General features: G+C 34.9%; 1 protein-coding gene across 7 annotated transcripts in view; it reads right to left on the reverse strand.

Annotated features, from left to right (window-relative positions):
- Positions 1–18,470, reverse strand: part of LOC126777943 (trithorax group protein osa) — a 40,776-nt gene extending 22,306 nt beyond the window's left edge. For 6 of the 7 annotated variants that reach the window (XM_050501265.1, XM_050501263.1, XM_050501260.1 and 3 more), the window contains exon 1: positions 18,140–18,470. In XM_050501265.1, the coding sequence (XP_050357222.1) occupies positions 18,140–18,177 (38 nt within the window). In that variant the 5' untranslated portion in view covers positions 18,178–18,470. Of the gene's footprint in view, positions 1–16,989; positions 17,842–18,139 lie in introns of those variants that run through there. The other variant, XM_050501264.1, reaches the window with a different exon arrangement.
- Positions 18,471–23,159: the final 4,689 nt, after the last annotated feature.

Here is a 23,159-nt window from a genome sequence, read left to right on the forward strand (position 1 = left end):
ATAATTCAACCGATATTTTAAATTTTAGAAAACAAAACATCAATAATAAAAGCATATTACTCAACATAATCTTATATAGATGATGAGTTAGTATTTGTTGATAGTGATTTAATCGGTTAAACAGAGTAACTACTGAGATTCTTGTCGGTGTACTCAGTAAAATCTAAATTTAATATAATTTTGTAAAATAACTATTCAAGAGAGGTTGTGGGTGTATATGAATATATTTTTTTTTATTTGAAAAATGAAAAAGCTGCAAACGCATTCATTTACAATATTAAGTTTGCTCCGGTGGTGTTTGTCAAGGCTATACTCACCGGACCCCAGGTGAGTGACGTTACGGCCGAGTATTATTGAATTAGCTGAAGTAATAGTACCCAATCATCACGTATATGAAACAGGCATGTATAATTATAACGTAACTAACATATCTAGCAACATTATGTCATATTGAAATATATATATAGTCGAATCTGATTTTATAAGAAAAATAAAGAAACTACTGAGTTTATTTGCACATTCGTGTTGGTATGATCAACATTTCTAGCCGATGCTCGCTTTACATTCAAATGAATCCTGTAACATGACGATTCAAAAGTTCTTATAAGAGTGCACTTGAATAAATAATATTTTAATTTACGATAGAACATTGAGCGTATATTTCTTATATATGTCTGTACTAATATTATAAATGCGAAAGTAACTAAGTCTGTCTGCTACGCTTTCACGGCTATTTTTTTATTTTTAGATTTTGATTAAATTTGGAATAAAACAAGCTTGAGCCCCAAGGAAAGACGGCTACGTTTTTTATTTAATACCTGGCCGCTTCCCACTAACAGGCGAGTGCAACTGCAGGCGAAAAATAGTATTTTTATAAATGATTATCTCGCTAGTAGTTATAGTAGAAATAGATTTTATAAATATTGTCACCGTCAAGTTGCAGAGGCACGCGTGTCGCGTCACACAAAGAATCGATCTGAAATCGCTTGAGCTTAACCGCCACAAAAACAAGTTTCCAACTTATTTGCACGCCTTTGAAACCGCCTTAACTGCCTCTATCAGGTGCGATTGTTGTACTTAACCGGAACGATGGTGATAAGGCAAACCTACATTAAAAATTCAAGCAGCAATTTGCGAATGTACATAAGTTTAACTTTCAACTGAAAACTCATTATTTTCATTCGACATTATAATAAAAAAATATGTATATACATATATATATATAAATAAAAAAGTAGCCTATGTCCTTCCATGGGGTTCAAGCTTCTTTCATACTGAATTTCATCAAATTCAGTTCAGTGGTTTAGCCGTGAAAGCGTAACATACAGACAGAGTTACTTTCGCATATGACATCGGTACAGATTTTTATATTATAACTCGATAATCTGAGGAAGTTTCATTCGATTTGATATATAAAATTTGACTTTGTTGTTTGAATAGTTCTTCTACATAAGAGCGTTATATAAATTCACTTCGCGACTATAATGATCAGTAACAGCCTGTTAATGTCCCACAGCTGGGCTAAGGCCTCCTCTCCCTTTTTGGGGAGAAGGTTTGGAGCTTATTCCACCACGCTGCTCCAATGCGGGTTGGTAGAAGTCACCGTCAAGCATAAGATGAATTATAAACACAAATTAAGCACATGAAAGCTCGCTATTTATATTTATAGCACCTCTATTGTATAAAATAATAAGTATAAATGAAATCATGATTTTAATATTAATCGCGGACTCTGTTAGCGATTGATCTTTGAAAATTTTACCTGTTGTTAATCCGAGAACGATAAAACAGTGCTTAATTTATTTATGATTCAATTAAATAGGTATAACGTAACTACTGCAACGTGAGTCGTGTGATTATATACGTAGTCTATAACATATCTCAATAAAAAGGCTGCCTAGCAATGCAGCCTATACAAGTTGATATATGATATATATATATATATATATATATATATATATATATATATATATATATATAATATATGTTATAATAATGTCCTCCAGACCGATTTCAAGAAAGATTAGCCAACTACGTAGGAAATATTATAGTGCACAAGTGTGTGCGTAAACACAGGTGCACTCTCTATTCCCTAACTCTCATAATCCGATGGGACGGCAATCCGACACGACTGGAAAGAGTTCAGGCGCAGGACCAACGGCTTTACGTGCTTCCCGAGGCAAGGGAGTGAACACACTTCCAACTTCTAGACACCGGGCTGCTACTGAGAATTTTCTGACAGAAAAACCCAATAACTTTTTATCGGCCCGACCTGGGAATTGAACCCAGGACCTCCGGATCTGTGGCCTTACATCAAGCCACTAGAGCAACGAGGCAGTCATATATGTTATATAACCTACCTTAAAATGTAATAGTGTATATAATATTTGTTTATATAATCAATCAAATTAACAAATCAAAGGAAAAGTGAGTATTTTTGTTTCTCCCTCTTTTAAGCAGCTACCGAAGTAAATTATCTAATTGAATGTTTCCCGAAAAACAAAATAATAAGATCATGTAATATGTAATATGTTTTGTATTTTATACCGAAGAGATACGCGTAAATGTGTATTTAAATACATACACAGGATACACGTTCGTATGTTTGAAGTTAAAGTAAATATGACATTATGCGTCGTTGTTCCGGTATAAAGTGTGATCACGCCAGTGGAGTTACTGGCATAACGTACAAATAATCTTAATCCCCGTGGATACCACAACGGACAGTGCACTGCGAGGGTATATATTTCTTACACATTCATTGGCTATATCAGATAAACAATACTATTAGGGAAATTTCATTGAACAAAAATTATAAATGATTGAGAATAACCGATGGCTCATTGCAAGAATCCAATGAATAACAAAAAAAAAAAAACATAGAGTACGTTAATTTGTCTCAATATGATTTTTTTTTTTTTACTATTAATAGGCCAGCGTTTAACCGTTGACTTGCCTGATGTTAAGCATCGACACGGTCTAAGATGTAGCACGCTTGCCTATAAGAGACCTGTTTACTCTGGATTTGAAGACACCAACATTGTACCTATCGGGAAATACTCAGGCAAAGCATTGCAAAGTTTCGCAGTGCGAATGATGAATGTAGACTCAAAGCGCTTCGTACAATATGATTTGCGTAATGTTTACACTATTTTTTCTACAGTTCGTATAAACTTTATTAGTAAAACCAATAACGTTTGTATACCGCGTTAATAGTATAAATCATGTATAATAGATATATAAAGGTAATATACAATTACCTTTATATATTTCCAGAAAGGCAGCGTTCTTGGGACGATGTGGGGTACAAGTCTGACCTCGACCGACTTGTCAGTGCGGCTGGGGGTGCGGATTTGGCCAGACTCAGAGCGGTGTCGAGGGCCGAGTCTGGAGCTGGGTTGCAGGCTTTGCCTTCCCCCTACTTTGGGACTCTTCTCGACAGTGACTCTTTGCGTGTGGCTGTGGCTCTCCGCCTTGGCTGCAATGTTTGTCATCACGCATTGAGTTGCGGACGATGCTCGGGGAGATTTCCCCGACACCACGCTCTAAACGACATTGTCCGGAGGGCCTTGGTTTCGGCGAATGTCCCATGCGTCCTGGAACCACCAGGTCTCAGTCGCTCCGATGGCAAGAGACCGGATGGCTTGACACTGGTCCCATAGCAAAGGGGAAGAAGTTTGATATGGGATGCTACCTGTGTCAATACCTTCGCGGCCTCTCACCTGGCCCACACAACACGGACGGCTGGGGCGGCTGCTGAGAGTGCAGCAGCGAGGAAGCGGGAGAAGTATGCCCCCTTGTTTAAAAATTATTTATTTGTGCCACTAGCGTTCGAGACGTCGGGATCTTGGGGGTCGGATGCCCTCAGTTTAATAAGGGAAATTGGCTGTCGCCTTAGAGAGAGAGGATTTGACAGTCGCTCCGGGTCCCACTTGGCACAAAGGTTGTCCATTGCCATACAGTGCGGAAATGCGGCCTGCATTATGGGCAACTTTGCGTCGGGTGGGAATCGGGAGGGACTATTTTAAAATTTGACTAAAATAATAAAAATTAATAACGTAATTTTAAATCAAATCCTATGTAATGATCATGATAATATTACTTATTATAATAAACAATTAATCAAATTTAATATTTTTATTCAAATAGACTTAGAAGTACTTATCGCACTTCAAGTTACTCTTTAAAAAAGTGCAGTTTTGTTCAAATTACATACAACAATTGACTTCATCATGAGATCCAGCAATCATACATTTTTGTCAAATATTTATAATTATTTTCTAATACAAAGTAAATAGGATTTATTGACGCAGGTATTTTTACATCAAATCGATGTTTGTTTTAGTGCAAGATCCAGTATAATCGACGTCATATTAAAAATGCGCGTAATAACCATTGATTTATTAGGTTATCCCACGGATTATATACAAAAGTAATTTTATTATATAGACTGTATTATAAGTGATAATACTGTATTATAAGTGATTTACTTAAAGTGATATATAATTTTTTTGCAGATAGTGCCTTTAAAAAAAATAGGCAATTAATAGATTTCAATATTATGAAAAAAATATCATCATTATAATCATTACAAGAGCTTGTACCTTTTATTATTTCAGTCTAAAAATATACTCAATAGCCATTTATAACTAACGATTTTACTACATACTTATTTCTTATGTATATATCTTGTATCTTTTATAAAGCAGATAACTTATAATTTGGATAAATGAACAAAAAAATGTAATTTATGATCATACCGATATTATTTAATTATCGGAGAAGATCAGATCAACGAGTTTTTTATCTACACTGCAGACGGTAGCTTTAAATTCAATTTAATATTGTAAAACAATGATTCAAAAGATAATAACCTAAATGAATGGAATATATGCATATATTGATTTGAATATATTAAGCCCTACTACTTATATATTTTTTCTTGCTACATACATATACGTATGTTGATAATTCACCTCCTACTATATATGTACGTATATAATAGTGTTATGTGTGTGTTTAATTAATGACGACATTGAACTGAGCGATGGCGATGGTAATACCTAGGTGTGTAATAATTTACGAGTCACAATGCCATTGCCGTTACACCGCGATCATGTTTTTCAAAAGCAAGCGAATGATATGAATTGGAATTAATATTGTACAAAGCGGCTCTCCGTGCTTTCACGCTGATGTGAAACACTCTGCACATAATAAATACAGTAATAATAAGAAAACTTTGATCAGACAGATTTGAATCACGTGAGTTAAAGATATTCTATGTATTACGTTATTACAATAATATATTTACATATTATTACGAGCGGTTTTACCCGCGGTAAATGTTGCTGCTGCGTCCCCTTATATAATATAGGCTACTAGTTTTCGCCAGCAGTTTGGGAGGTCAGGTGTTAGATATGTAATAACCTTTGTTGGGGTTCAAGCTTGCTTCATATGAATTTTTATCAAAATTGTTTCGTAACATCCAGACAGACGGTTACTTTCGAATTTATAATATTAGTACAAATAACCTTTTTCTATAAATGGCCTATCTAAAGCAGAAAGTTTAGAGCGTTCACACAAACAAAGTCTTGATTTTATATTTTAGTATAGAAGAGTATAGAGAGATATACATAGTCTGTCTCTGCAAAATCGAGACATCCTTCTTTATATAAGTACAAGGATTCTATAGTATATTCCCGCATACACTTTTACATTTGTCGTGTTGCTATTTGAAACTTATATTAAAAAAATCATTAATAGACAAGTCATGTACTCAAGATTATATGGTCGATATAACGAGTGTGTATATTTATTGAATTTCGTTTAGGACATATATATGTTTTTATTTGATACATCTAGCTACTATTACTATTATTTTGAGTTGAAATTTACGAGTCTATAATGGAAACGGATAAACAGCATCAATGAATAAGTATGTTTTTCGTCTCTGCTTTTATCACTCGGAAAACACATATTTTAAAAAAAAATTTTGATATACAACACATCTAACAAAAAAAAACTTTAATAACTAGTTAAATTGATATATAATTTGGAGTACCACACATTCATAAACGATATCTTTCAAGGAAACTACTGAACTCATTGTGACGCAACCTTTGCGGTTTGAAAGTGTTTGATAGTGATAAAACAAGTCCCACATTTAAAACGTTACGCCAAATTTAATGCATAATTATTGGACCGACAGATTTTATTTGCCTCGAGTATTCGTTTTATTCTATTGATGAAAAAAAAAACTATCAGTTTTAACTTTCGGAAAAGTTCTGTCCTCTTCCCACTTAATAAGTTTACGTATGTGTAAAGGCGATAACAATATGATTGTGATATACAAAATAGTTCCGTCTGAATGAGTTGTATAGTAAAGTTTTACACAAGATACGTAGCCAATATTAATAAATGATCGCGATGGAGAACGTTAGATCATAAGACAAATGGCGAGACCAGTGATTCGCTAATTGCGCAACATCAATACAGAAACTCGATCTCGCAAGGTCGAATTTAAAACTTGAGGTGCAAATCCAGCGCCGAGGTCGAGGGTGAATAGTGGTGTGGTAATCTTACAACCAGCCGCAGTCTCCGTCGGTAAATTGAAAAATCTTTTGGTTTCGATGTGAGACTTTGGTTTCTTGATTAAACTTTTGTTTGTGTACGAGGTTTTCTTTTAGTGTAAAAGGAAATACCAAACAAATTGTATAGATAGTATAAATTCCGGTCTTAATATAAATATACCTTAGACTCTGATGCTTTCTGATTTAAGAATTAAATAGAACTCGTAAAGGAATTATAAAAAACAAAAGAACAACCGTTAAATGTCTCAGAGCTGGACAGGCCCTCTCTCATGTTACGAAGGCTAATAGCTTATACTACCATGCTTCTCAAATGCGGATTGGAAGAGACACATGTTACAGGATTCTATCCGATGCATTTTTCTCACGAACTTACGACCTTCAGTTAAGGACCACTGTTTTATCCACTGAGTCATGTCGGCTTAAATCTGTTTGTCCCATGATATATCGATGAACTTCCTACGTTCTCAAGTAGTTGCTCTTTCCGTATACGATTGATTCAAAATCCAATTAGCTTGTAGCTTATTAATTTTCGGTTATTAAATAGTTTTAAGAGTTTTTAAAAGTACATATAATATACTTTTATTATTATAAACTATATAATGTACCTCAGACAAGATGTTGTCATTTTATTATCAAAGATTTGTTTACAAGATTTTGACACATTAAATGATCAAAAATTATCCGGATGCATTTGTACTTGTGTTTATAATAATAGTATAATATAAATAACATTCCTACTATTTATTTATATTATTAAGTAATTACTTCAAAAGTAATTTAATATCGTATAATTGGCCATGCTCTGTCATAATTGTCAGCAAAGGCAAACATTATTATTCATACCTTAAAAAAATTGGCTAAGACTATCGTTTCGTGGCAGTACTGTGTAAAGCGAGATGGTATTTTCAGTAAGTAAGTAGATATTGTTTGTTATTTGAATATACTAATAACTCGTTTTTATTTTATCACAACTTACACCTAAATTAAATACAGACAAATATGGCACTCACTATACTATCACCAATATAGTATACAATATTTTTCAAATTATTATTTTAATCCTTTATCTATAATATATAATCTCTTTTATATAATCAAATCTCCACAGACGTGTCGTCCGCGCCTTCGGTGTATCTATTCCATTCTTTACAACGAAATATTTAAAATAAATACCTCATTTTTGAAGTCGATTACAAAGCGATAAGACGATATTTTAAGAATGTTTACAAAACGACGTTTTTTCCAATATATAAAAATTACTACTAACGCCTGACAGCCGCACTATTATTGAAATTAATTTGTTACTATAACAATTACTGAAACTTGATTACAATTTAGGATTCTATAATATTCTCTGCACGACTACAGACTTGCATCCAACAAAATAATTATATAAACGTAACTTAATTCATAAATTCAAATAATTATTATTAACGATCGTTTGTTTTGATCGTAAATATGATTGTTTAATTGCCTTATTAAAGCATAAAACGATTCGTGCGATCATTAAAAACTCTTTTACAAAAAACCAGTACTTAAATGTTAAACCTTGGTCAATGTTTTGTTATATTCGTATCTCGTACGCGGCATGTTAACTGACGTACAAAAGCTCCGTTATCTCAGAAGGCACCTCTATTATGTAAACAGTTCTGATGGCAAAAAGTTAAACTTAATGTAAAACACAAAGATGTACATATACATTACAACTATAATTATATTCTTAATTAAAAAGTAAAAGGGCCTATAGTTTAGTACAGACTCAGCACGTAATCAATTATAATATTAATTTGCAAGATGCACGGAGAACTACTTCAAAACGTGTACCGGCATAAATGAATAAAAACAAAATAAACAATACGATTACCTATAGCATAACTGCAATTGAAACTCGGACAGCATTTAAATTTAAAATGCGGCGTGCCGGCGAGCGGCAACAAGTCCATAAATCAAGATATCATAAACAAAAGCGACGCGTCTTCGATCGCGCCTCCGTCAAAAGGCAACAGTCGCGTCGAACTAGAATCGGAATCGGAAATAAACAAAACAGCTGATCGCGATCGCGCTATCGAGTCCCGCGGAGCTGCTCGCTGCTCGCATTGTGCCGCAATAAACATAAACGCCACTCTGAATGGACTTCATTCATAAAACTGCTCTTGAATTATTACCCACGCTACTATGGCCGATGTAAACAACGCATGTGTAATGTTAATACGTGTTTATTGCTTCTGCCCGTCCGTCAAATCGACGTGTCAATTCGATCGAAGGAATAACGAGCGGGCAATAAATGTGATTTGTGTGCGTGACGTTATCTTCACGCTTTACGAGGGCGACGGCGGAGAGGCTGAATGCGAGCTATGCGGATCGCGGATCGTGGACTAACCGCTGCGTTTATATTCGTCGAATTGAATCATTACAATCATCAGTCATTCTGTAACATCAGTTATTTATAATAAAGATACTAAAATTAGTTTTTATTAAAAAAAATGAAATTATGTAATGGCAATTAAATCATGTATCCGATATAGGGGTGATTGTATTGTGGTATTATAAGTTTTTGAATAAATTATGTTATTCTGAGTTTCAGCCACAGAGGCCACGTGCTTTCGAGGGTCAGCCAACTGCGCAGGAGATAATATAGTGTACCAGTGTGGGCGCAACACACTGCCCATTACCACACTCTGATAGTCCGATACGACCGGAGAGACAATCGACGACTTTACGTGCTTACAGAGACAAGTGAGTATCAAACACTAACTTCCTGTGGTTTACTAATAAGAAAACTTCAACATCTATTCGTTGGGCCAACTCGTTATGGGAACTCAGGATTTTGGAATCAAACTTATAAGCGACAACAAGCCAGTTACAAAAGTCAGTTTTACAAGTAGACGAACATATCATGCGTCGTATTATGTACATATGTCGCGACTCGCGGAACACCTGCCATCGTCAGCGTCGCGTGGTCGGTTCCAAATCGAATATATATATACAGCAATATTTATACAGCCCATAGATATATTCGCCGAAAACAGCTGAATGGTACGACATACATTTGGACAGGTATGATGATACAATGGCATAAATGGTGTTTATTGAAAAAACTTGAAAGGCTATAACTGATAAAATAAAAAATAAATTACTTGTTAATAATTTGTTATTTATTTAACTTTTTGCTATTAACTTCTTGTCTGTTTGTATGTCCGTTCGGTCAGAGATAGATTTACAAATGTGCCGCCTACATGCTGACCTACATCGTCGTCGTCTACGTTACGATTCGATTACGAAAATAAAAAATATAATGAAAGGAGCTGCTCCGTGCGGTCTCACCCGCGGTAAACGTAACTGCTCCGCCCCCTGGGTCGTACTGCGACGTTATATAGTCTACAAGCATTCTCAATAAATGTCCTATCTAAAGCAAAGATATATTTTCGATTCGCACTGGAGGATGTCGAGATTAGCGTTTTCAATCGAATCAGCAAACTTTTCAGCTTTATAAACTAAGCATAGAAATACAAACGTTACGCAAACGTTAATTAGGACCATATCAAATGCAACAAAAACATTTGTAATATAATATGCATGCAAACAAAATAAAAACTTCTTTGAATATTAGCCGCCAGAGCTTGCCTAGTAACGTGGCAGTAGAACGCTGCAAGTGGGCTCGGTAAAAATTATAAAGTACTAAGCCGATATAGCCGAGATGGCCCAGTGGTAAGAACGCGTGAATCTTAAACGATGATCGTGGGTTCAAACCCGGGCAAGCACCAATGAATTTTTAATTTGTGATTTTAATTCATCTCGTGACCTGCATGTGTCTAATTTCACTGAAATTCTGCCACATATGTATTCCACAAACCCGCATTGGATACATTTTTAATTACCCGTCGCACCCTGTAATTTCGTCTCGTAATATTTTAATCATCGCTGAAGAACTAACACAGCATCCACTTGACTTTGAATGGAATAGAAAACCGAATGTTAATCATTTAAGTACGGTGTACTGTGTTCCGGAGATGTCCTCTAGCCAAGCCGAGCTGAGCTTAACAGTTGGGATAACACATTGCAATAGTCTTTGTTTGATTAAAGTATTTTATTTATTAACAGAAATAAATGTATCTATTTCTTTTTTGTATCTAAATAATTTTAAAATTAAATCAAATTTAAAATTGCACAATATTTGGAACCATAAATATCTAAAGTTTATAAATAATTTAGCTAGGATTTATTGAATAGTGCCGTTGAAATGGTCACTCTGGCTTGTTCGCATGAGCGAGCCAGCCAAAGGCGCACGTAGCAGTAACGAAGCGTGCAATTATCCACCTAATTATGTATTTAATATGCGCGCACAGGCGAGCGGCATGTAGGGTTACCATGTATCATATATCCGCTTTTTATATATTATCATTTCAAATGAGATGTGATTTTTCTGCATTCGTAAAACAATATATTGTTATATTTCCGGTGCAAAATGAAACCTTCAAAAACTTTCTATATTGTCCCTATTATTGTGACACCGTAAAAGAAACGAACTTGTCCTTACACTGATGGCATGTTTATCGATGTTAAAATTAAAAGTTGATTATAATTATTAACGATAAAGATATCGTGATAATTTAATAAGCGCAATGTATTATTCAATTAAATTACGAAATCACTTCTTGTAACCTTCTTAATTTTCGGATATAATACAAATGATTCGTGTATTATTACTATAAATGTTCACATATAATATGTTTAGTTTGTCACAATGGGTGCGACACGGTAACCCTGCAGTGCAGTACGCAATTCCGTGCAGAGTGCAGCGAGCAGAGGATCAAGTACAACGACCCAGTTCTGCGAGATAACGAACAAGCGATATCGACTCACTGATACCCTCAGCGTACTACAGCGCACCGACATGTTCTAGAACCATCGAAATCTATCGCTCGACGACTTTCGACTACGAAACTTTATGCGCTTTTCATTAATTTCCTACACATCAAAGTAATTGTAGAACGTGAGTCCGTTGGCAACGCGCACGTCGCGTCATTACCGGTACGAAACGAACTAAGCTGAAAGGGTAATTTATTCAGATACGTTAGAGTTGTTTGTGGCTATAGAGATACGAGTAAGAGGACAGATTGCCTCATACGAGACGTGACTCAGAATTGTACACTTCACATACGTACCCGACTATTCTATTGCGAGTTGCGACTGTTATCTGCAATAATAGCTACGGAATCGTTGACATGGTTTTTCCCATACAAACAAAAAAAAACGATATCCAGATCACTCGATTCGTCCGAAAACAATCAAAACGAACATTCATGTAACTGTACTTTTTCGATGAACAAACAAACAAAATCTATAGGTACCGATAGCATACGGTTGGACAGTTCATTTGTTTGTTTTATAGCGCTCACTTCAATTGATCAGACAGATCCACATAGTGAATATGAAAAAAAAATTTTATTAGATAGCCCATTCATTGTAAAAAGGTTAGACTAAGTAACATCACGCTACGATCCTAGTATTTATTATAACTAGTATATTTTATTTGCAGTTACATATCATTTCTACTCAATAATAAAAGCTTTAAAATATGAATTTATACATTTAGTTATTCGAAATTTGTGTAAGAACATCGATATTTATATATTTAATAGATAATAATGGAACTGATGTATACATTTTTATTTTATTTCATAATGAAACGATGAACTTCATTAAAATCCGTTTAGGTTTTAGTAAGTAATTAAATGCCTGTAAACATACCATTGCTGGGCCCTCTCTTCTTTTGAGATGGTTTTAGATTATATTCCACCACGCTGCTTCAATGCGAGTTGGTGAATTCATATGTGGCAGATTTATATTCGACACATACGGGTTTCCAACACCGCCGAGCACGAGATGAATTATAAACACATGAAAATTCAGTTGTCCTTCCCTGGGTTCGAACCCGCTATCATCGTTTAAGATTTATTTGTTCCATACCGGAGTTAACCAGTTACTAAAACACGTGAATCTTCACGTGCTTTATTTTTGTTTATAACTCCTATCGTGACGAAACCTGAATCTGGCTGATGAAATTCTGTCACGTGTACCAACACCTGCTCGGGGCGGCGTAGTTAAATAAGCTCCGAACTTTCGCAAGGGGAGAGGAGCCGTTGTCCAGCTGTGGGACATTTACCGAGTACTAGGTACTTTATAATGTACAAGGGAAACATACTAGAACCCGTAGTTGCGGCGCATTAACGGTATAAAGTTTATATTTATTGTATTGCCAATATCTAAAAACTTTAAAAAAAAAACAATATTTCAAAGCCCACAGTTAAAATGTTTATTAAGCAACCTCTTTATTTATGGTAAACTTATCAGATAATCTATATAAAAAAGTTGAAATTAATTTTTATTTTATAGATATAGTTTTTTATGTTATAGATGGGCGGACCGGCAAATGGGCCACCTGATGTTAAGTAGTCACCACTGCCCATAGACACTGGCGACGTAAGAAATATTAACCACTCATTCCATCGCCAATAAGCCATCAACCTTGGGAACGGAGACGTTATGTCCCTTGTGCCTGTAGTTACACTAGCTCACTCACCCTTCAAAATGAAACGCAACAATACTAAATATTGCTGTTTAGCGGTACAATATCTGATGAGTGGGTGGTACCCACCCAGACGAGCTTGCACAAAGCCCTACCACCTAGTAAGTGTTAATGATTTCACTTTTTCTTAACCGCCAAGCACGAGATTAATTATAATCACAAATTAAGCACAAGAAATTCAGCGGTGCTTGCTTGAGATTGAACCCGTAATATGATTCACGTGTTTCTAGTCACAGGAACGTTTGGAGCTTATTCCATCACGCTGCTCCAATGCGGGTTGGTAGAATACATATGTGGCATAATTTCAATTAAATTAGACACATGCAGGTTTACTCACGATATTTTCATTCACCGTCAAGCACGAGATGAATTATAAACACAAATTAAGCACATGAACATTCAGTGCACAATACGAGCACTTTTAGTATATAGTCCTAATGTATTTTACATGAAACAGATATATCTGTTACAGTGTCTACTGAAATAGTTGGCAATTTTGTGAAAGTCTTTAGAAAGACACCAAACTTGTTTTAGTTATTTTTGGGTTTGAGCAATTTTTGTTGATCCTCTTTAACTACTTAAGATAATTACAGAAACTTCTTTGACCAAAGTGTATTGACAACAGAAATGTAAGAACACAATTTCCTTTTAGTGGACTTTAATATGCATTTTAGAAGAAATTAAAACATCATAACTATATTGTTCATTATATCTCTAGTAATAAATTATTATTACATATCATTTTATTAGAATCACTAACAAAGTTATATGTATGATGTACAATGATGTTAAGTTTAGGTTCTGAATATTCATACAATATCATGTAAAGGCTTGTACAACATGAATTTAAGAGAAAGTAAATCAAATCATTATATACAGTTAAGTTAATATAGTAAATAATATAAACCATAAGGCCAAAAAAATCGAAATGGTAAGTTTCCCTATTTTTATTGATAAATAGCCCTTTAATTTAATTAATAATAGTTCTTTACTGTTTTATATTAATGAGTTAGTTTAGCATGACAATGGTGTTAGATTGAAGAATAATAAAATTTTATTATAATTGTGGCTATCAGTGTCAAGTGACAAAGGGTCACCGTTCAAATTGGGGGAATTGACAATGCTTTTGCCTTATAATTAGTCTTCTACAATTGCTTTGGTCACTTACTGTAGTATATCAAAGATATGAATCTTTGTTTAAACTTATTAGGGAATGTTAAAAATACCTAATTTTATTAAAACTTATATTTGTTTATTGAGCTTAAAAAAAAGATATCAGATTCGCATCATTCCTTATTATTTATTATATTATTATGAATGTTTTCACTTAAAAACCAAAAGTAAAGAAAATAGCAAATTAAGATACCCAGTACAACTACCATACTGAAAATAAAAAATTGTTTATTTTTTTTTTCTAGAATTCTTTAAAAATGTATGTTTCAATTTCCATTGTGTATTTTCAAAGATACAACTTAATAAAACACTATTCACACAAATTGGACAATTATATTTGTTCAAAATACTACTAGAATAGTATAACTTTACTAGGATATACTACACATATACTACAATAAACTACTACTTCTGGAAAGAACAAATTGAATGACCAAAAATAAAAATACAACCTACCCCTAAGCCTACCTACAGATTGCCAACAGAAAAAAGTAGAGAACAGCTGTTTCAATATTAAACTATTATAAAATATTACTATTATCCATAACTAAAAAGTTCAATTGCATTATATGCCCTTTATTTTTTTTTAATTCTAATTAGAACAAATTGTATACATTTTACATCTATAAATCAGATATAATTATTGCAATTTAAAATAAACATATCAATTACATCAAATGGAACATTTCACTGTAATTTTAATAAAAAAACTTTTAACAATGTGAACTTTGAAAATGATCAATTATAATGCATGCTTGAAACCATTATTGGTTACATTAAAATAATTAATTGATTAATTCCTGAACTTGTTTTATACATTCAATGTCAGTTAAGAATGTGTATTTTTTTAAACATTTAAATTCTGATATTTTACTAATACTACTCTGTATGAATATGTAACGATTCCGATTACAACAGATGTCACAAATATGAAGATGAGTAGAAACCTCACTATTATTGTTATTATAACAAGTAGGCTTTTAAAACATATGAGCGTTACTAGTTTACGGTAACAAATTTGCATAATGAGATGTTAAAACATTTAAGATATTACCTAATAAGGTTGCTTTTGTTATTATGTTTATACTAAAATTTTTGATTTGACAGAAAATTTTAAAAGTTAAAATTATATAATTTCATTGTATGGAAATAAAATAGGAAAACTTGGAGTATTTATGATATGACAATAAATTTGTTGTTACAAAGCTATTTTTATGTTTTTTATAGCAAACTTTTACCTGTTTCACCTGTTAGTATGTTTAGGTTAAATCTTGTAATTGAATATTAAACCAGTTCTACCAAAGTGATTTACCTGAAATTTTGCACACATTTGGTGCTGCTGTAAATGCAATTTAAGTAATTTATGTAAAAATATTTAAAAAAATGTTTCTGTTATTCCAAAAACACATAGATAATTATTGACTTGCATCTATACCGAAACTCAAAATGTTTTGTGAAGCCCGAACCCATACATTGCAAATGTACTTATATCCAAGCAGAAATCCTGCTCGAAAGAATCTTATGTTAAATAAATTAAAGTTGGTTCATGGTTAATTGTTTAAGTAATGCACATATTATTATATCCAATGGTGATATGAACTACATTTTTAATTCTACACCATAGCAACATGTGTCAAACCCAAGTTATGTTGTCAACTGTAATGAGTCATAATAAAACGTTGAAAACATGCCTAACCCCATACTGGGCACTAACTTCATATTGTGAGTAATGACTATCATCGGATCGCACAGTATGTACTATACAAAAGAATATAACCATAAGGAAAAGCATTTGTATATTAATTATATACACAAAAATTTACTTACTCTTTTACTCTGGGTAATTGATTTGTATTATTATATTGAAAAGTTTAACATCAGAGATTAAATAGGGTTATTTTAACAACAGTTTCAGTCATATGTGCTAATAATAATATAAAGGCTATTTATTTATATACACAAAGTATCAGCACGCTATTAAATCATTCTTGTCCCGAATCGTTTCACTTAACATTTCTGCCACTACAACCAACAGTTTATTGCTATTTTACCGCATGTTATATAAATCGTAATCAAATAACTTGTTGATCACAGTACTCTACAACACCTATCATTTTTGTAACCTCTCATATCTTTAATCATGTGATTTATTACTTCATGATCATGATCTATTGATTTAGTTTAACAACAATTACACTGTTATTGATTTTATTATATTATAACAAATTTAGCTAAACAACAAAGACTTGAGACAAAATATGAAGATCATAATCATGTATTAACTGAACTAGAGTGATTACTGTTTATAATTTTGTTAATTTTAATGTTTTAAAACAAATTAAACTTTCAAGGTTTATATTAAGGATTTATATTAGTAAATCAATTGATAAACTTTATTGTTGAAAATAATTAATTAGAAGTAACTTTTAGATTAATTTATTTAATTATGATATAAGACACATCAAAATTATTTATGTACCTATCACTATCAAATCTTAGAGATTAAAATGTAAATATTGATACTATTATTTATTGTTGAACAGAAACAATGTGATGAATTATAATGAATTTGTAAACAGTGGAGGCTATATTACTATGAGTATGCTGTGAGTGTGCTGCTGAAAGAGTGAACATCACCTGAACATAGAGTCGATCTTGCTCACATGGACCACAAGGGGCTTCCACTTGCCACACCGCAAAAAACACACTCTGATACCACTTTTAACACTAGTTATAAGTATTTTATTGTAATAAAACTTGAAATAATTGTATCTAATATCTTATAAGACTGTGCACTGAGAGATTAGGTACTTTTTTTGACTATATACTTTTGACCCATCAAACACATTTCGTTTCTCACACTCGACTTCGGAAAAAGCGAATCAATAAATTTCGAATGTTTCGTCGCATAAAATTTTAGTCCACTACACTCTTAGCACACACTGATGGCGTAAATCACGGCCTAACCTCAAAATGCACACTTTAATACAACAATTGACAAACACAGATGTTTTTAAACTCGCGAATTACTTTTCGCATATAAACACTACACTAGCTTTGAAAGAATTTTACAAAGAACGCGAAATCTGGCCATGTCGGGTTAGTATTATGGATTTGTGGGCAAATGCTTTGTTTGAGTAGGTACGTAGTTACAGCCTTCGCTGCACTATAGATAGGTAGGCGCGTACGTTAGGTATGTTATGTGTAGTGCATGGTGTATATGCACCTAGCCATAATTCACTCGATTGTCTTGTGAGTGCCAGGCGAGTCCCGGCCGAGCGCGAGCCGCGGCCTCTCGCGCTGCCCTTACACAAAGGGCGGCGCGACAGGTAATATGCGATTTGCAAAAACTGTAAACATTAATCTGATTTACGACACGATCTGCGACCATCATTTACGACATAAGGACGACACGAACGGCTCGGCGCTCGTCTGACGGACGAGAGGCGGTGGCGGAGCGGTCACGCTCGGCCGCCGCGCTACGAGATAGCTATCGGCGGCGGCGCCCTGCCGCCCTGCCGCGGCTGCGATGTCGTTGTGCCCTCGCCTCGACTCGCTCTCACGGACGATCCGATCGCTCGAAATGGCGCAACGTTGCGGAGGCCGTGACGCTGCAAGACCGAGAGAATGTCGGGTCTGCGCTAAAGCGAAAAACGATCGCGCACGGTTTCGCAATATCGAATGAGCTCGCGATGACCAAAATAATCCACCACGTAAGAAGATGACCCAGACGAAATGGGTTCATAGGCAATGATAAGTAACGAGAGGTCGAAGACGCGATACTCACGGCCTGACCGCTCGTAGCGGATCGGCGGCGGCGTCCATGGCGCGCCCAGGCCCTGGCCGCGGCCAGGCTCCGGGCCGTCGGCCGAGCGACGCAACACTCTCTCCAAATCTCACTCGGAACACGCCGAGATATACCGTCGCACCATCTCGACGACACTACACATCGACCGCGACGTTTTATTACGCGTATAAACACTCCGCGAACGGTGTTTTGTTACATCGGTTGACTTTTCTTTGAAAAATCAATATACATTTTCCCAGAGTTAGATAGGGACGAGTCGATGTCCAGCGCAGGTTATGTGCGTGAAGTTTGCAAGCTTTTTTAGCGCACCGGTGTTACCAACATTTTTTTGCCCATTTTTTGTTGAGTGTTGTGATTTTTTTCTACTGATTTGTGATGCACTTCGGGTTAGTCTGCGTAGCATTGGGTCTTTCATAATACTCGCATGCGCGTACTGTGGCGCCACTTTGTACATATCGGCGCCATTATTTAAGTTGTATTGCTTATAGAGACTTTTTGTGTGTTATCAAATTTATTATATATAGTTTATCAATAAATAATATTCTGTTGTTTGTTTCGGGCTTAGTGTAAAAAATAAAAAAACTGGATGGAAGATATTATTTATTTTTACAATTCTACAGTACTTATAATATTTTTAATTCATATTTAATAATTATCCACCATATTTTTACACAGGCATATGCACGAAATAAAAATAATTACAATTCAATTACAACAGCTGCAGGATCGACGGTCGACGAATTTTGCGATTCAGGGTTAAGTTGGAGGAGTTGAATCTCACTTTAAACATAAAAAGTGAAGAGATCACACCTCCACTTAATCCTTAACGCCAAAATATTTTGCAAAGTTCAACACGTAGACGGTCGATGCGAAGTTCGTTGTAGGAGGGCCCACGCGTGAGCTGGAAAGATAGATCTGGCAGCATTCAGTATCAAACTGTCAAGATCCCCTGTCCAACTCAGACGTGAAGCCTAACGTGAGCTTGTTTCCACTGTTTCTGAAATACGATTACGAAAAATAAAACGACATTAGCGATGCTAGAGTGTTTGCTCCGTGTGACAACCAAAGTGCGCGTGCCCGTTATAGAGTCGCTCGGCGCGCTATCACCGCTTGAAAAGGTGCGGCTGACGTTCTCTGATAAGAGCACTGCTTTTCCCCCTCGCGTCAGCAATTCTATTTAATTCTATATCAAGCGTATATTTAGTACCTACTAATTAAAATAAATCAGTATAATTTATTTTCTAAAACGAATAATGTTCAGCTTCGTAAAATAGGAAACACGAGTGGTATTTGGTTATGTTATTATATAATCATTATTTTATGTTACATAGACACTTTTTGGATATATAATTAGAAAACACTGGAATTCGCACTATTAAAAATGTTTTTGTTAAAGATATTAAAATCTAGCACTGATTCAAAAAATATTTATATTTATTTATATATATATATATAAATATATATATATATCAATTTGTACCGTGACTTTTTACCAAACGTTATAAAATATTGCGGATCACTACGGCTATAAACGAAACAGCCAGCGAGCACCCTTAGTTACCATGATGTCGGCTGGGGCTCCAAGGAGGACACAGAGTGGTCTTGATAGCCAGTCAATCTTAATCACAGCGCAAACTTCGATAGAGACCCGATCGATCGATGGTCCCATATTTATACACTCCATGATATCTTCAGATACGATATCAGAAACTGACAAGAGGTATGAATGTCCACCATGATTGTGATAAGATTCGATGAAACGGGGAATCGATTGGTCCCCGCGAGCCGTATCAGCTTCGCAAACACTTCACTCCACCAATCGGCAAGGTATCGACGATAACATCGCTGATGACGGTGCGATCGGGCGCACGTAGGGCTCCGCTAGCGGCCGGTGCTCTGTGCCCGTCCGTGCCGCCACCACCGGCCCGCTATCTGCTAGCGACTGTTCCATCACAATAACTAGTTGTTTACAATGAAGATATACGTTTATTACGTTATATCTCGTTGGCAATAGATAATTTCACTACACTTTCCCATCAGCAAGCACATTCGGAGTTTGAGGTTTTGTTAGTAAATGTTTCTCGTAGTATCTTAGAATGTAAATAATAAGGAGCGAAGTATATTATTAAGATATTCGATAATATTAATAATTTCCTGATATATTCGAAATTATAAAAATTACAACTAAAATTAATACTAAAAACGTGTTTTGCAAAAAATTGTGCGTTATCGTAATTATTAAACTGTTGACGCGTTTGAAAATAATCAATTCTTATCAATAGTATTGCGTTAACACCTTGATATTTTCTATATATTCGTAAACGCCACGTTTATACGCTCAAAAGCTTTACCTATTTATTATATTCAATAATTTAATTTAATAAAATTTCAACATTGATTTAAAAGCGTCTTTAAAAATACGAATTGAAAGATACTGTAGATACTGTATCTCTTCGAGATATACAAAATTGCTGTTAACTAGAATAGGTATGTGATACGTGGAAGAATTTCGACATGACAGATAAGAAGGCATAAGGCGCGTATCAAACGGTGTCATTTGATAAGACACGAGGTGTGTGTATTCTGGAGCACTTATAGACAGGTGTAATACATTTATATAATATTTTATTAGTATTATATCCACATACACTGCGATTATAATAAACTAAAGTCGAAGTAGTGTATATTAGTAGTAGTAGTATTCATTTTCCTACATCCTTATTGTGAAATTAGAAATGATACAGTTACTCTATTAAAATATATTTTTATTATAAACCAAAAAATACATCATGACATCGACTCCAAGTAATAAAAACATATAATATTGTATTATTATTGTTTATTAATTTAGGAAACATAACTTTTCGCTCATATATTTTGTATTTTTATTAGTGATAGCGATCCTGCGGTAAGTGAAAGCGATATTATTTGCCTTGAAGGAAAAGAAGTTTGGCTAACAATCGGAGACAGTGGGCGGCCGTGGCGGCGGCGGCGGCTCGGCTCGGCGAGGGGTAGGCCGCGTGGCGCGAGGGTGGCGGGTGGCGGCGGCCCGGTCGCCTCGCGGCCGTGAACTGGAACTTCGAAAACTTCTACCGTATTGTGTTTACATTGAACTTTGTTATGTGGGTTAAAGTTAAGCCAGAGTTCAGAGCCGTGTGTGGCGCTCGTTTCGCTAGATTGCAAAGTTGACTCGCAAGTTTGTCGTATCGATTTTCATCTTATGTTTATCAAATGTTTCAAGGTTCCTACTCTGAGAGGTCATGTTTGGGTTCATGCCTCCACCGTATGTCTGAAAATAACATTACTTTTATAAATTTGCAGATTCTATTAGGTTAAAAATCAATACATAAAATATACAATAACAACACAAAAATACAATATATAATATACATTAAAAAAAATTACAGCTTAAAATAAACCTCTATTAAAACAGATCTTAATTTGGCAGTCAATTTGAAATTATGAAAGGATTACAATATATAGTGTTCGAGATTGTATTGTCAACAGAACTGGCTTATAGTTCAGTAGCAAGATTAGAATCCTGACGTATTTTCATAGTCATAGCGGCCATAGCGGCCATTCTCAACGGAGAATAGCCAACTACGCGTGATATATTATAGTATTCGAGTGTGTGCGTAAATACAGGTCCAATCTCTATTTCCTCACTCCCATTATATTTTGGGATGACTATCCGATACGACCGAAGGAACAACGAACTGTTTTACGTGCTTACCGAGGCACGGCACAACCAACTTCCAAATTCAACTGCTGCCGTGATGTACTCGATATTTTTTTATTACATGGCCCGGGATTGAACCCAGGACTAGACCATTGAGGGAGACAAGAGAACAATTTAACAAAATAATAAAACGTACTTTCTTTTATTCTCACAATTCTCCAGCCAGGTGGACCGACGACCTTAAGAAGGTGGCGGGCACCAACTGGATGCGTAAGGCGGAGGACAGGGAGCTTTGGCGCACCTTGGGAGAGGCCTATGTTCAGCAGTGGACAACGATTGGCTGTTGATTGATTGATTGATTGAAAACGTACTTGACACTAAGTATATAATTATTAATGGTGGTAACTATAAAACGAATGATTTTTTTACTGCAAATTAATAATTAATTGTTGTTGGAATTATTGGCTAATAAAATATCAGTTGGGGATCATACTTAGATTCGAGTCGGTAAACTCAGATTTTTAGACGGAGGTTGTTTCGCAACATGTGTCGCCACTGCCCTCTTGCCCTCCTGCGCAATCGTTCTCCGCTATAGTATATACTGCCGTGGAGTATGGACTCACTAATTTTATTTAACAATTAACATATAGAAAGATGCATATAGAAGTGTGCAAAGTAGCGTGGCTGTAGTTCATGAATCTACGGATCATCACTTTGAAAATGTAAGATTAGATTATAACTTCTCACAATTTTTCTCTGAATAACCATAGCATAATTAATTTATTTAATTTTTTTTAAGAATACCTAGACGTCAAGTTACAAACCATTTAAAAAAAATGCTGTACAAATATACACTTGGTCGTATCGATGACGTAAAAGGGATTAACACGTAAATGGTTAAACTCCAATCTATGTTGTGTTAAATCAAAATCAACATAGTTATATAGTTTGCGCGACATACAGTGTATATGAAATGATTCTTATTTCTTTTTTGATACATTACATTTGGCTTGTATTACCTAAATAACTTGTAAATGATCGGCATTCTCAATAATTATTAACAAACCTATCTGCCGAGATGGCCCAGTGGTAAAAACGCGTGAATCTTAACCGATGATCGTGGGTTCAAACCCGGGCAAGCACCACTGAATATTCATGTGCTTAATTTATGATTATAATTCATCTCGTGCTTGACGGTGAAGGAAAACATCGTAAGGATCGTAAATTTCTGAAATTCTGCCACATATTTATTCCACCAACCCGCATTGGGGCAGCATGGTGGAATAAGATGCAAAAATTCTCCTAAAAAAAGGAGAGGAG

This window comes from Nymphalis io, chromosome 24 (assembly GCF_905147045.1).
Source record: "Nymphalis io chromosome 24, ilAglIoxx1.1, whole genome shotgun sequence".
NCBI classification, from domain to species: Eukaryota; Metazoa; Arthropoda; class Insecta; order Lepidoptera; family Nymphalidae; genus Nymphalis; species Nymphalis io.